Below are 17,364 nucleotides of genomic sequence, written 5' to 3' on the forward strand. Positions count from 1 at the left end.
GGCGTGCAAATGGTGGAAAGAGCCACCTCTTCCCGTCCAGTGCTGGGAAGGTCAGGCATCGCAACCACCACCACACTTGGACTCTCCTTGGGGATTTGTGATATCTTCTTAGAACGCACAGTTCTTCGCTATGCTTTTGCCAGCTTAACTCTTTTGATTTTTTTAGTGGGAGGAGGGCTTCCATCGTCATGTGAAGCTGAACCACTAGTCATGAACATACTAGGGATCGACCTTAGCCGTTCCTTGCCACTCCGTGTCGTAAATGGCATATTGGCAAGTTTACGTTTCTCTTCAGCTGATTTAAATGTCTTTTTCAAGGTCATTTTCCTGAACTTTGCCATTTGGGATTGTATGTGCCCTCTACTATGACATTGGGCATCGGCCTTGGCAGACGACTTTGATGGCATGTTATCGTCTATGTCATGACTAGTGGCAGCAGCTTCAGCACTAGGAGGAAGTGGTTCTTGATCTTTCTCTATTTTATTTTTATCGGAGAAAGTTTGGTCCTCCATTTATGTTATATCGATTTGATATATACGTGCGGCTAAACACAGAAAATAATTTTTTTTTTGGTTTGGACTGGAGTGTACTTTGGGGGTTACAGCACCCTTAACGGTCAAGCCAGCCGGCCCTTTACTTATGACACAGGCGCACGCTTGGCACTACTTTGTTGATGCACGTGCGGCTACTGCGCACACAATTCACAAACACAGAAAATAATTTTTTTTTAGGTTTGGACTGGAGTGTACTTTCGGGGGTTACAGCACCCTTAACGGTCATGCCAGCCGGCCCTTTACTTATGACACAGGCGCACGCTTGGCACTACTTTGTTGATGCACGTGCGGCTACTGCGCACACAATTCACAAACACAGAAAATAATTTTTTTTTGGTTTGGACTGGAGTGTACTTTCGGGGGTTACAGCACCCTTTAACGGTCAAGCCAGCCGGCCCTTTACTTATGACACAGGCGCACGCTTGGCACTACTTTGTTGATGCACGTGCGGCTACTGCGCACACAATTCACAAACACAGAAAATAATTTTTTTTTAGCACTTGGGGGGAGCACCCCTGATGGACAGAGCACCCCCTGGACAACACTACAGCACTCCTTTAGGACTGGGACACTGCACAGGACTTTGGAGTGGACACAGCCCCTATGGAGAACTGACTGCACAACACAGTCCAGCCAGCCCCTATGGACTTTGAAGTAGTGGACACAGCCCCTATTAACAACAGCAGCACAGCACAACACAGCCAGCCCCTATGGACTTTGAAGTAGTGGACAACAGCAGCACTACACTACACTACACTACACAGCCCTAACTCCCACCCTCCCTCTTCACTGTCCACAGCCGAGTGAGAAAATGGCGCCGACGCGGGTACCTTATATAGGATCCAAAACCCGCGAGACTCGGAAGGCGGGATGATGACGTTTTGCCTCGATTTCAGATCCGAGTCAGGCGGGAAAAGTCGAGCCTGACCCGGATCGGGGGGGTTCGGATTTCAGAAATCCGAACCCGCTCACCCCTAATATATATATATATATATATATATATATATATATATATATATATATATATATATATATATATATATATATATACATACATACATCCCTACAAGGGAATCACTCGGTACTCAGTAGCATAAGAGCATATCTGTGAGAACCAGAAACCAATATAAACATCCAGTTTGCTGTCAGCTCAGCCTGCAGGACGGTTTTGCATCTAAGTTTGTTGAAGTTTTTAAATCTTGCGGCCAATACCTCCGACAATCGGGGGCTCGGAAAAGCTGCTGTTTAGTAAATATACCCCATTGCATTCTCTAGATATCTGGTTTGTTAGCAAGTGCCGTAACGCCGGCAATAACAGGACGCAGGAGGAGAAATCATGCTGTGAGCCTTACAGGTGCTACAGGCATTACATGATTGGTTAAAGGACGATTAAACCCATGCATTTTATTTTCACATATAAACCATGAAGGTAAAATACATTGCGCAGTGTTATACTACTTTGGAAGAGAGTTGCAGTAGAACGTCATTATTACACGCCCGCTCATTACAGACAGTGAGCCCCTCACACCAAAGGAAGATGTCCAATCGGATCTGATGCAGATCAGCAAGCAAAGGTTGCAGTCATTTAAGCTACTGTGACCTCACTGCTCCTGTCCTTGTGTATGAATGAATAAACCCACAGTGCACTATTATAAAGTACTGTGAAGAGTAAGAGACCATGGTGGACAAATGTTTGGACCAGTGTTTCCAGACCTCCAGCTGGGCTCAGATAATGGTGGTGCCTGTAGTGCCCCCGGCTGTGATTAGGAGGCAGGGAGAAATATCGTAGGAGATGGACCCCATTAGGCAGATATTGGGGACGGCTGTAACTGGGGCTGTAAGATTAGTGTAGATACACATTCACATGCAGACGTAGAGGAAGGAGACAGACTCATCAGATCCTTTAGTGACCTCATTAAATAGCTGCTATAATAGTAGTTTTGAGAAGATCAATAAAAAATAAATTTGAACTTCGTAAACTACACTTGAGATTTTTAAAGACGTAAATAGATTTACTACTGAAGGCGACTTTCCTCTCCAGCATAGTCTATCCCAGGGGTTCTCAGAGTTTTTTGCTCTGGGACTCCAGTCAATAAAAATTATTACAGGACCTCAGCAAGTTACTGCGAAACGGCCACCACACATGTGCGGTCAGCAGACCATGCATGCACGATAGCACTGAGAGATCGCCAATGGGATTACTTCATTTCTTGCACATCACAGGGTCGAGCTCCTTTCAAAGCCCCTGTCCCTGCAAGGAGAGGCAGGGGGTGGCAGCGAGAGGCAGGGGGTGGCAGCGAGAGGCAGGGGGTGGCAGCGAGAGGCAGGGGGTGGCAGCGAGAGGCAGGGGGTGGCAGCGAGAGGCAGGGGGAGGCAGCGAGAGGCAGGGGGAGGCAGGGGGTGACAGGGAGAGGCAGGGGGTGACAGGGAGAGGCAGGGGGTGACTGAGAAGACATTAGGTGACTGGGGAGGCAGGGGGTGACAGGGGGTGACAGGGAGAGGCAGGGGGTGACAGGGAGAGGCAGGGGGTGACAGGGAGAGGCAGGGGGTGACAGGGAGAGGCAGGGGGTGACAGAGAAGACAGTAGGTGACCAAGGAGGCAGGGGGTGACAGGGAGAGGCAGGGGGTGACTGAGAAGACAGTAGGTGACAGGGAAGGGCAGGGGGTGACAAGGAGAGGCAGGGGGTGACAGGGAGAGGCAGGGGGTGACAGGGAGAGGCAGGGGGTGACTGAGAAGACAGTGGGAGACGGCGGGGTTTCACAGGCGCAGGGGAGACGGCAGGGTGTCACAGGCGCAGGGGAGACGGCAGGGTGTCACAGAAGTGGGGGAAATGATGACAGCGGGAATCAAAGACTCAGAACTATGGAACCAGTGACATTACTGAGACTGCAGCCTATCCACTCACTAGTAACCAGTGACATCACTGAGAACGCAGCCTATCCACTCACTAGTAACCAGTGACATTACTGAGACTGCAGCCTATCCACTCACTAGTAACCAGTGACATCACTAACAATGCAGCCTATCCACTCACTAGTAACCAGTGACATCACTGAGACTGCAGCCTATCCACTCACTAGTAACCAGTGACATCACTAACAAGGTAGCCTATCCACTCACTAGTAACATCACTGAGACTGCAGCCTATCAACTCATTAGTAACCAGTGACATCACTGAGAATGCAGCCTATCCAGTCACTAGTAACATCACTGAGACTGCAGCCTATCCACTCACTAGTAACATCACTGAGAATACAGCCTATCCGCTCACTAGTAACCAGTGACATCACTGAGACTGCAGCATATCCACTCACTAGTAACATCACTGAGAATGCAGCCTATCCAGTCACTAGTAACCAGTGACATCACTGAGAATGCAGCCTATCCAGTCACTAGGAAGCAGTGACATCACCGAGAATGCAGGCTATCCTCTCATTAGTAACCAGTAACACCACTGAGAATGTAGCCTATCCATTCACTAGTTACCAGTATCATCACTGAGACTGCAGCCTATCCAGTCACTAGTAACCAGTGACATCACTGAGACTGCAGCCTATCCAGTCACTAGTAACCAGTGACATCACTGAGAATGCAGCCTATCCAGTCACTAGTAACCAGTGACATCACTGAGACTGCAGCCTATCCACTCACTAGTAACCAGTGACATCACTGAGACTGCAGCCTATCCACTCACTAGTAACCAGTGACATCACTGAGAATGCAGCCTATCCACTCACTAGTAACCAGTGACATCACTGAGGGTGCAGCCTATCCACTCACTAGTAACCAGTGACATCACTGAGGGTGCAGCCTATCCACTCACTAGTAACCAGTGACATCACTGAGAATGCAGCCTATCCACTCACTAGTAACCAGTGACATCACTGAGGGTGCAGCCTATCCACTCACTAGTAACCAGTGACATCACTGAGGGTTCAGCCTATCCACTCACTAGTAACCAGTGACATCACAGACTGCAGCCTATCCACTCACTAGTAACCAGTGACATCACTGAGAATGTAGCCTATCCACTCACTAGTAACCAGTGACATCACTGAGGATGCAGCCTATCCACTCACTAGTAACCAGTGACATCACAGACTGCAGCCTATCCACTCACTAGTAACCAGTGACATCACTGAGAATGTAGCCTATCCACTCACTAGTAACCAGTGACATCACTGAGGATGCAGCCTATCCACTCACTAGTAACCAGTGACATCACAGACTGCAGCCTATCCACTCACTAGTAACCAGTGACATCACAGACTGCAGCCTATCCACTCACTAGTAACCAGTGACATCACAGACTGCAGCCTATCCACTCACTAGTAACATCACTGAGAATGCAGCCTATCCACTCACTAGTAACATCACTGAGAATGTAGCCTATCCACTCACTAGTAACCAGTGACATCACTGAGACTGCAGCCTATCCACTCACTAGTAACCAGTGACATCACAGACTGCAGCCTATCCACTCACTAGTAACCAGTGACATCACTGACAATGCAGCCTGTCCACTCACTAGTAACCAGTAACATCACTGAGAATGTAGCCTATCCACTCATTAGTAACCAGTGACATCACTGAGACTGCAGCCTATCCACTCACTAGTAACATCACTGAGAATGCAGCCTATCCACTCACTAGTAACCAGTAACATCACTGAGACTGCAGCCTATCCACTCGCTAGTAACCAGTGACATCACTGAGGGTGCAGCCTATCCAGTCACTAGGAATCATAGACATATACTTCAGGCACTGGTGTCTAGCTAATTGATAGGCTTTATTCTCATGAATATTTTTTAGCTCACAAAATGGTTGCCCACGGTTTGTGTAAGTGACAAGTAATCTCTTCACCCATTACTGATCCATGAAAGGCAAAAGACGACTCAATGACACTCCATCTAATTTACCCAAACCTATCTTATTACTCCAGGACCGGCCAATCGATTATACCTGAATTATAAACACAGCTTTATAGCCTGCTTAGGCTGATCGGCTACGGCACCATGTTACCTCGCCAGGCTGCCGGCATCACACACAGAGAGCGGGCATCACACACAGAGAGCGGGCATCACACACAGAGAGCTAGGCTGCGGGCATCACACACAGAGAGCGGGCATCACACACAGAGAGCTAGGCTGCGGGCATCACACACAGAGAGCGGGCATCACACACAGAGAGCTAGGCTGCGGTTTTCATCCATAGATGGGAGATTTGCCATGGGATAGAGCTGTAGCTCAGAGCGTTATTAATGGGGGAACAAGAACTATAATGGCAGGAACCCAATGCCCAGGATCTGTACTGTGCGGGAGATACTCACCCCTCCCAAAGCCAAGTCCCCTGCTGTCTAGGGCAGAATACTACATTTCAATATTTCCGACAGAGGGGGTACGTGTGTGTATGTGTACGTGTGTGCGTGTATGGGTACGGGTGTGTACGTGTGTGTATGGGTACATGTGTAAGAGTGTGCACACGTGTGTGTACGTGTGTGTGTGTGTGTGTGTGTGTACGGGGGTGTACGTTTGTGTGTGTGTATGGGTACATGCGTAAGAGTGTGTGTGAGTGTGCACACGTGTGTGTACGTGTGTGTGTGTACGGGGGTGTACGTTTGTGTGTGTGTATGGGTACATGTGTACGTGTGTATGTGTACGGGGGTGTATGTTTGTGTATGTGTACATGTGTAAGAGTGTGCACACGTGTGTACTTGTGTGTGTGTGTGTACGGGTGTGTGTGTACGGGTGTGTGTGTACATGGGTGTGTGTGTACATGGGTGTGTGTGTACATGGGTGTGTGTGTGTATTAGTCTGTACGTGTGTGTGTGTACGTGGGTGTGTGTGTACTGGTCTGTACGTGGGTGTGTGTACGTGTGTACGTGTACGTGTGTACGTGTACGTGTGTACGTGTGTACGTGTGTACGTGTACGTGTGTACGTGTGTACGTGTACGTGTGTACGTGTGTACGTGTACGTGTACACGTGTGTACGTGTACACGTGTGTACGTGTACACGTGTGTACGTGTACACGTGTGTGTGTGTGTACATGGGTGTGTGTGTGTACTAGTCTGTACGTGTGTGTGTGTACATGGGTGTGTGTGTGTACTGGTCTGTACGTGGGTGTGTGTACGTGGGTGTGTGTGTGTACTGGTCTGTACGTGTGTGTATGTGTGTGTATGGGTACATGTGTAAGAGTGTGTGTATGTGTACATGGGTGTGTGTGTGTATGTGTACATGGGTGTGTGTGTGTACTAGTCTGTACGTGGGTGTGTGTACATGGGTGTGTGTGTGTACTGGTCTGTACGTGGGTGTGTGTACGTGTGTGTGTACTGGTCTGTACGTGTGTGTATGTGTACGTTTGTGTATGTGTGTGTATGGGTACATGTGTAAGAGTGTGTGTGTGTACGTGTGTATGTGTACTTGGGTGTGTGTGTGTGTGTGTGTGTGTGTGTGTGTGTGTGTGTGTACGGGTGTGTGTACATGGGTGTGTGTGTGTACTGGTCTGTACGTGTACTGGTCTGTACGTGTGTGTAATGTATGGGTGGGGAGGTAGAAGTTACCACACACTGCCAACCTTCCGTAGTCTCCTCACTTACAGACGGGTTTCATGCCCAAGCACCGGCCAGGGGGCAGTAAGAGGATCACTTACCGAAGTTGATGGTACAATCTCCTCCTCGCTCTACGTACATGTGATAAGTGAAGAAACAAGACAAGGGCTTGAGTATGAGACTGAGAATAGCCATCCCGCCGCTGAAACGGAATAGGTCCCGTGCGGGGGTCGTCTCTGACTGTTGTTCTGCAGCCGCGAAGTAGAGAGCGAGGATGAGGATGTCCAGGACAATGGTGGATGACAGCCCGAGCAGGAACTGCAGGTAAAAGATGGGACTGGTCAGTACATCCCTGTCACAGTCCTGGGGATGACAGCAAAGGTCTATATTGTGTTCTTACCATAAATATCGCATCAACCGAGTCCCTCTGCACAATCGCCCAGATGCCCAAGGCCAGGACAGATACATTTGCCAAATAATAGGCATTTGGGAGCCAGAGGTGGATACAGGCACTGCCAGAGACAAAACACAATGGTTCTGATAATACGGTGCATTGCCCGATACCAGGGGACTATATGCCTGTATGTACCAAGTGCAGGTTCAGATCAGTAACATGATTCTAGAGCAGAGGCGGACCCCCGGATGTGACCTGGGACTGCGGATTACGCCACCTAAAGAGCCGCTGGTTGCCGGACCCTGTGCTGGAGAAGGGATGTAGTTATGAAACCGGCGGCCTCAATACAGACAGGTGAATCCCGACAAGAGACTTAAGATAGGCGTCGAAATACCGACACCCATCTTAATCCCGACGCCGGAACGTTGAAGGATGCGTGTCTAAACGAGGTAAGCCCGAAGCGCCCTTCGCTGTGGGGGAAAGGGGTTAGGTTTAGGGAGCGTAGCGGGGTTAGGGTTATGCGGTTTTCTTTTTTTGGGGGGGGGGGGCGGAGGAGGAGGTTAGGGTTAAGCACCCCCAGGGGGGAGGGTTAGGTTAGGCACCACTGGGGCGGGTTAGTGACTGGATGCGGGGTGGGGAGGATTGGAGGAGTAGGGGTAGAAGTGGGGTATACTTACCCGGCCCCTGTCAGGATAGCAACCATCGGGATGTCGCTGACGTTATTCTGAGAGGAGTGACGGTATTACATACCCATTCTGCTGGCGTATACCAGGAGCCAAGGCTATAAGGCTGCACCCAGTCACTAGTTACCCAGATGGTACTGTTATCCCATATTCTGTGCTTAGTCCATGGCCTGATCGGCATGTGATAGGCATGTATTGCCAAACTGAGTCTCACCCTATTGTCTAACAGTCCTTACATGGCATTACCCGACCCCCAAACCACCCTCCTACCATCATTAACAGTAATGCCCCGTATTATGCCCCCAGTAGCAGTGACAGTAATGTGCCCATCAGTCGGGCCCCGCAGGCATTAGGCGGGTACACATTATGCTGTACATAGAGGACAGTATCCAGTCATTGCCCTGAGTGATACTTACAATATTGTCAGCAGCCAGTGTACGAAGACAATAGCCTGAGAGAGACAGGGAAACAACGGGTCATGTTATAGAGGATATCACAGTATATAGCACATTATATTACAGGTTATAGAGGATATCACAGTATATAGCACATTATATTACAGGTTATAGAGGATATCACAGTATATAGCACATTATATTACAGGTTATAGAGGATATCACAGTATATAGCACATTATATTACAGGTTATAGAGGATATCACAGTATATAGCACATTATATTACAGGTTATAGAGGATATCACAGTATATAGCACATTATATTACAGGTTATAGAGGATATCACAGTATATAGCACATTATATTACAGGTTATAGAGGAATGAGGGAACATTATAGTATATAGCACATTATATTATTGTGCAGATATTACAGGTGCTGCTGCCGACCTGTACAGAGACCAACGTCATCAGCCTGAGAATACACATCAAATATTTTCACATTTCCAAATATAAATGACAGTATAGCTTAATAGTGTAAAGTATAGCGCATACACAAAGTATAGCGCATACACAAAGTATAGCGCATACACAAAGTATAGCGCATACACAAAGTATAGCGCATACACAAAGTATAGCGCATACACAAAGTATAGCGCATACACAAAGTATAGCGCATACACAAAGTATAGCGCATACACAAAGTATAGCGCATACACAAAGTATAGCGCATACACAAAGTATAGCGCATACACAAAGTATAGCGCATACACAAAGTATAGCGCATACACAAAGTATAGCGCATACACAAAGTATAGCGCATACACAAAGTATAGCGCATACACAAAGTATAGCGCATACACAAAGTATAGCGCATACACAAAGTATAGCGCATACACAAAGTATAGCGCATACACAAAGTATAGCGCATACACAAAGTATAGCGCATACACAAAGTATAGCGCATACAAAGTATAGCGCATACAAAGTATAGCGCATACAAAGTATAGCGCATACAAAGTATAGCGCATACAAAGTATAGCGCATACAAAGTATAGCGCATACAAAGTATAGCGCATACAAAGTATAGCGCATACAAAGTATAGCGCATACAAAGTATAGCGCATACAAAGTATAGCGCATACAAAGTATAGCGCATACAAAGTATAGCACATACAAAGTATAGCACATACAAAGTATAGCACATACAAAGTATAGCACATACAAAGTATAGCACATACAAAGTATAGCACATACAAAGTATAGCACATACAAAGTATAGCACATACAAAGTATAGCACATACAAAGTATAGCACATACAAAGTATAGCACATACAAAGTATAGCACATACAAAGTATAGCACATACAAAGTATAGCACATACAAAGTATAGCACATACAAAGTATAGCACATACAAAGTATAGCACATACAAAGTATAGCACATACAAAGTATAGCACATACAAAGTATAGAATATACAAAGCATAGAATATACAACGCATAGAATATATAAAGCATACAATATATAAAGTGTTGAACATATAAAGTATAGCATATATAAATTATAGAATATATAAAGTATGTATGTTTTTCCCTGAGCTGTTAATGTGCAGTGAAGTATTTCTTTCATCTCCATCACACACAGCAAAACACTAATCCCACAAGGACTAAAATGCTTCTAATATAAAACACGTCGGTTATGCTGCGATGACATCACTACACGGGGCGAATGTGTTTTATTAACCACGTCTTGTATGTGCCATAACACGTGGGGTAGAAAGCAGCCTGTAGCCCTATGTACAATAACCAAGCCAGAAGTATCTACCATGCTAAGCAGCCATGCGTTTACCATACACACATATGAACATTAAGTGTCAGACACACACATGAACCTAACGTGGATGGGTGTCAGCCTTATTATCAGCGGTAACCTATGACAGGAAACATCTTACTGTGTTGTGACACAGAGTACGGAAATGTACTAATAACGGAGATGGCAGCAACCTTGTAACCTGCAATAGTGTAGTCACTGCCAGAAGCAGTTTAGGAAAACCTGGCCCTGCAGTAATTGCAAAATACGGACATTGCGTAGCATTGTGGTGAAGCATACATATATTATTACACATCTGCAGTGGATTACTCACCATTACGCCATCAGCCTATAGCAATACCTCACATATACTTATTACGTTGTAGTTTGAGAACAATAAAATGATAAAGTCCTCAGCTATACAGAGCGGAGACATAGAACTGGAGACCCAAAGAGACAATGACAGGAACGTACAGTGATGTGGTCACTGGGAGAGCAGAGAAACCATGGACAGTACAATAATACATAGGTCTCAGGCCATGACAGGAACATATAGTGATGTGGTCACTGGGAGAGCAGAGAAACCATGGACAGTACAATGATACATCGGTCTCAGGCCATGACAGGAAGGTACAGTGATGTGGTCACTGGGAGATCAGAGAAACCATGGACAGTACAATGATACATCGGTCTCAGGCCATGACAGGAAGGTACAGTGATGTGGTCACTGGGAGAGCAGAGAAACCATGGACAGTACAATGATACATTGGTCTCAGGCCATGACAGGAAGGTACAGTGATGTGGTCACTGGGAGATCAGAGAAACCATGGACAGTACAATGATACATCGGTCTCAGGCCATGACAGGAAGGTACAGTGATGTGGTCACTGGGAGAGCAGAGAAACCATGGACAGTACAATGATACATCGGTCTCAGGCCATGACAGGAAGGTACAGTGATGTGGTCACTGGGAGAGCAGAGAAACCATGGACAGTACAATAATACATAGGTCTCAGGCCATGACAGGAAGGTACAGTGATGTGGTCACTGGGAGAGCAGAGAAACCAAGGACAGTACAATAATACATAGGTCTCAGGCCATGACAGGAACGTACAGTAATGTGGTCACTGGGAGAGCAGAGAAACCATGGACAGCACAATAATACATAGGTCTCAGGCCGTGACAGGAACATATAGTGATGTGGTCACTGGGAGAGCAGAGAAACCATGGACAGCACAATAATACATAGGTCTCAGGCCATGACAGGAAGGTACAGTGATGTGGTCACTGGGAGATCAGAGAAACCATGGACAGTACAATAATACATAGGTCTCAGGCCATGACAGGAAGGTACAGTGATGTGGTCACTGGGAGAGCAGAGAAAACCATGGACAGTACAATAATACATAGGTCTCAGGCCATGACAGGAAGGTACAGTGATGTGGTCACTGGGAGAGCAGAGAAACCATGGACAGTACAATAATACATAGGTCTCAGGCAAACAGAAGACAAGAACCCCCTCCCTCTGGGCTGTTGTATGGCGTCTGAGGGTCGGGGGCTTCTAAGCTATTGAAGGGATCTACATGGGTGTGAAACGTGAGAGGTCACAGCGCAAATCACAATCTCTTTATAGTAAGTCTCTGTCCATGCAAAGCGCCACATGATTGTGTTGTCTAAGTGTGTATATAAATTGGGACGCCATTTTCGCCTTCTTGTAACACTTTATATTACAACGCGTGTTTTTAATCAAAGTTTCACAGACCTATAGAGAACATTAGTGCTGGTGAGACGTGTTAGAGACAGCCCCACCGCCCCTCATTCGCTGACAACGACGCAGGAGATTCAGTAGAAAATAAAACGGAAAGTAAGAAAATAGCAAAGGTGGTCGCAGGTCAGACGGACGTTCCAGTGATGTCTTTGCCCTTTGCAGCCAGACCTGTACACCCACAGAGAACGCTGCAGAGCATCGCCATGGGGCAATATGTGCGTCTGTACGGGTCATCTGTGCCTAATGATAAACAGTGCGCGATTGTTTCCTGCATCCCGACACAGTAACACACACACTTCTGTTCCTCTAAACTTGTGATTTACCAGATGTTATGTCCGTGATGTGCAAAATTGCAATGAAAACTCATTTCCCTTCTGTGTACAGACAATGAGACGGTTATTAGCAGAAGTGATCACAGAAGTACATGAGGGACCCCGGGAACACCGCCTGCTATATCCTACAGCGAGCATTTATAGCCAGCGATAAGAGTATACTGTCACCCGCCTGTATATAAGGCATTCTGTCCCTGTATATGATTATCTCCGGCGTCACACACAGGCTATATAGCATTACCATACATCCCCCTGTATATGATTATCTCTGGCGTCACACACAGGCTATATAGCATTACCATACATCCCCCTGTATATATGATTATCTCCGGCGTCACACACAGGCTATATAGCATTACCATACATCCCCCTGTATATATGATTATCTCCGGCGTCACACACAGGCTATATAGCATTACCATACATCCCCCTGTATATGATTATCTCCAGCGTCACACACAGGCTATATAGCATTACCATACATCCCCCTGTATATGATTATCTCTGGCGTCACACACAGGCTATATAGCATTACCATGCATCCCCCTGTATATGATTATCTCCGGCGTCACACACAGGCTATATAGCATTACCATGCATCCCCCTGTACATGATTATCTCCGGCGTCACACACAGGCTATATAGCATTACCATACATCCCCCTGTATATGCTATATAGCATTACCATGCATCCCCCTGTACATGATTATCTCCGGCGTCACACACATGCTATATAGCATTACCATGCATCCCCTTGTATATGATTATCTCCGGCGTCACACACAGGCTATATAGCATTACCATGCATCCCCCTGTATATGATTATCTCCGGCGTCACACACAGGCTATATAGCATTACCATGCATCCCCCTGTATATGATTATCTCCAGCGTCACACACAAGCTATATAGCATTACCATACATCCCCCTGTATATGATTATCTCTGGCGTCACACACAGGCTATATAGCATTACCATGCATCCCCCTGTACATGATTATCTCCGGCGTCACACACATGCTATATAGCATTACCATACATCCCCCTGTATATGATTATCTCTGGCGTCACACGCAGGCTATATAGCATTACCATGCATCCCCCTGTATATGATTATCTCCAGCGTCACACACAGGCTATATAGCATTACCATGCATCCCCCTGTACATGATTATCTCCGGCGTCACACACATGCTATATAGCATTACCATGCATCCCCCTGTATATGATTATCTCCGGCGTCACACACAGGCTATATAGCATTACCATACATCCCCCTGTATATGATTATCTCTGGTGTCACACGCAGGCTATATAGCATTACCATGCATCCCCCTGTATATGATTATCTCCAGCGTCACACACAGGCTATATAGCATTACCATACATCCCCCTGTATATGATTATCTCCAGCGTCACACACAGGCTATATAGCATTACCATACATCCCCCTGTATATGATTATCTCCAGCGTCACACACAGGCTATATAGCATTACCACACATCCCCCTGTATATGATTATCTCCAGCGTCACACGCAGGCTATATAGCATTACCACACATTCCCCTGTATATGATTATCTCCAGAGTCACACACAGGCTATATAGCATTACCATACATCCCCCTGTATATGATTATCTCCAGCGTCACACACAGGCTATATAGCATTACCATACATCCCCTGTATATGATTATCTCCGGCATCACACACAGGCTATATAGCATTACCATACATCCCCCTGTATATGATTATCTCCAGCGTCACACACAGGCTATATAGCATTACCATACATCCCCTGTATATGATTATGTCCAGCGTCACACACAGGCTATATAGCATTACCATACATCCCCCTGTATATGATTATCTCCAGCGTCACACACAGGCTATATAGCATTACCATACATCCCCCTGTATATGATTATCTCCAGCGTCACACACAGGCTATATAGCATTACCATACATCCCCCTGTATATGATTATCTCCAGCGTCACACACAGGCTATATAGCATTACCATACATCCCCTGTATATGATTATCTCCGGCATCACACACAGGCTATATAGCATTACCATACATCCCCTGTATATGATTATCTCCAGCGTCACACACAGGCTATATAGCATTACCATACATCCCCTGTATATGATTATCTCCAGCGTCACACACAGGCTATATAGCATTACCATACATCCCCCTGTATATGATTATCTCCAGCGTCACACACAGGCTATATAGCATTACCATACATCCCCCTGTATATGATTATCTCCAGCGTCACACACAGGCTATATAGCATTACCATACATCCCCCTGTATATGATTATCTCCAGCGTCACACACAGGCTATATAGCATTACCATACATCCCCCTGTATATGATTATCTCCAGCGTCACACACAGGCTATATAGCATTACCATACATCCCCTGTATATGATTATCTCCGGCGTCACACACAGGCTATATAGCATTACCATACATCCCCTGTATATGATTATCTCCAGCGTCACACACAGGCTATATAGCATTACCATACATCCCCCGGTATATTCTCAGCACGGAACAGCAGGATAACACTTCCATGTATATAACTCCCAGTTACCGTCATTAATTCTTCCTGCACTGGGAACACCTGATGCCTATAGCAATCCCTACATCCTAGTCCCTGCTCTTATATCCCCTGTCCCCAGCCTATCTGCCCCTGCTCTGTAACTTACAGTATAATTACCCCCTACTCTTATATCCCGTCCCCAGCCTATCTGCCCCTGCTGTGTAACCTACAGTATAATTACCCCCTACTCCTATATCCCCTGTCCCCAGCCAATCTGCCCCTAATCTGTAACCTACAGTATAATTACCCCCTACTCCTATATCCCCTGTCCCCAGCCTATCTGCCCCTGCTGTGTAACATACAGTATAATTACCCCCTACTCTTATATCCCCTGTCCCCAGCCTATCTGTCCCTGCTGTGTAACCTACAGTATAATTACCCCCTACTCCTATATCCCCTGTCCCCAGCCTATCTGCCCCTGCCTGTGTAACATACAGTATAATTACCCCCTACTCCTATATCCCCTGTCCCCAGCCTATCTGTCCCTGCTGTGTAACCTACAGTATAATTACCCCCTACTCCTATATCCCCTGTCCCCAGCCTATCTGCCCCTGCTGTGTAACCTACAGTATAATTACCCCCTACTCCTATATCCCCTGTCCCCAGCCTATCTGCCCCTGCTGTGTAACATACAGTATAATTACCCCCTACTCTTATATCCCCTGTCCCCAGCCTATCTGTCCCTGCTGTGTAACCTACAGTATAATTACCCCCTACTCCTATATCCCCTGTCCCCAGCCTATCTGCCCCTGCTGTGTAACCTACAGTATAATTACCCCCTACTCCTATATCCCCTGTCCCCAGCCTATCTGTCCCTGCTGTGTAACCTACAGTATAATTACCCCCTACTCCTATATCCCCTGTCCCCAGCCTATCTGCCCCTGCTGTGTAACCTACAGTATAATTACCCCTTACTCCTATATCCCCTGTCCCAGCTGTCAACCCGCAGCCCCGAGTACAGCACAGTACACTTCCCCTCTCCCCCCGGTGTAACTGCCCCCGGCGGCCCCTCTCCCGGGATCTCACCTTCAGGTTCACTGCCGGTAGCTCCATGTCTCCCCAGCGCTGCTCACTAACCGCCCTGACCGCCCGTAAGGGGGCGGAGCAAGGGGATCACGTGAAAGGAGGGAGTCATGTGACACTTGAGCGGGGTCTCGTTGCTAGGCTACGGCGTCTGCCATGTAATAAGTGGCACTCACACTACAGCTCCCAGCATGCCCTGTCACAGGCAGCATATAGTCTGAGGATATATAGACCCCTCATAGTTACCAATACATCCACCCTGTGACCTCCTGACCCCCCTTATCCCCCCATAGTTACCAATACATCCACCCTGTGACCTCCTGACCCCCAATATCCCCCCATAGTTACCAATACATCCACCCTGTGACCTCCTGACCCCCCTTATCCCCCCATGGTTACCAATACATCCACCCTGTGACCTCCTGACCCCCTCATCCCCTCATAGTTACCAATACATCCACCCTGTGACCTCCTGACCCCCCTTATCCCCCCATAGTTACCAATACATCCACCCTGTGACCTCCTGACCCCCAATATCCCCCCATAGTTACCAATACATCCACCCTGTGACCTCCTGACCCCCCTTATCCCCCCATGGTTACCAATACATCCACCCTGTGACCTACTGACCCCCTTATCCCCCCATAGTTACCAATAAATCCACCCTGTGACCTCCTGACCCCCCTTATCCCCCATAGTTACCAATACATCCACCCTGTGACCTCCTGACCCCCAATATCCCCCCATAGTTACCAATACATCCACCCTGTGACCTCCTGACCCCCCTTATCCCCCCCATAGTTACCAATACATCCACCCTGTGACCTCCTGACCCCCAATATCCCCCCATAGTTACCAATACATCCACCCTGTGACCTCCTGACCCCCCTTATCCCCCCCATAGTTACCAATACATCCACCCTGTGACCTCCTGACCCCAATATCCCCCCATAGCTCCAATACATCCACCCTGTGACCTCCTGACCCCCCTTATCCCCCCATGGTTACCAATACATCCACCCTGTGACCTACTGACCCCCTTATCCCCCCATAGTTACCAATAAATCCACCCTGTGACCTCCTGACCCCCCTTATCCCCCCATAGTTACCATACATCCACCCTGTGACCTCCTGACCCCCAATATCCCCCCATAGTTACCAATACATCCACCCTGTGACCTCCTGACCCCCCTTATCCCCCCCATAGTTACCAATACATCCACCCTGTGACCTCCTGAC

The 17,364-nt window shown here is 47.2% G+C and overlaps 1 protein-coding gene across 1 annotated transcript in view; it reads right to left on the bottom strand.

The window, feature by feature from the left end:
- The window catches only part of AGTRAP (angiotensin II receptor associated protein), a 29,468-nt gene extending 13,223 nt beyond the window's left edge, over positions 1-16,245 (bottom strand). Inside the window, exons 1-4 of the mRNA XM_088466151.1 lie at positions 16,129-16,245; positions 8,598-8,632; positions 7,505-7,616; positions 7,206-7,422 (exon numbers count right to left, since the gene is read on the bottom strand). Of these exons, the coding sequence (XP_088322277.1) occupies positions 7,206-7,422; positions 7,505-7,616; positions 8,598-8,632; positions 16,129-16,155 (391 nt within the window). The 5' untranslated portion in view covers positions 16,156-16,245. The remainder of the gene's footprint in view (positions 1-7,205; positions 7,423-7,504; positions 7,617-8,597; positions 8,633-16,128) is intronic.
- Positions 16,246-17,364: the final 1,119 nt, after the last annotated feature.

The sequence above is a fragment of the Taudactylus pleione genome, unplaced genomic scaffold (assembly GCF_031769625.1).
Source record: "Taudactylus pleione unplaced genomic scaffold, aTauple2 ptg002575l, whole genome shotgun sequence".
Classification (NCBI taxonomy): domain Eukaryota; kingdom Metazoa; phylum Chordata; class Amphibia; order Anura; family Myobatrachidae; genus Taudactylus; species Taudactylus pleione.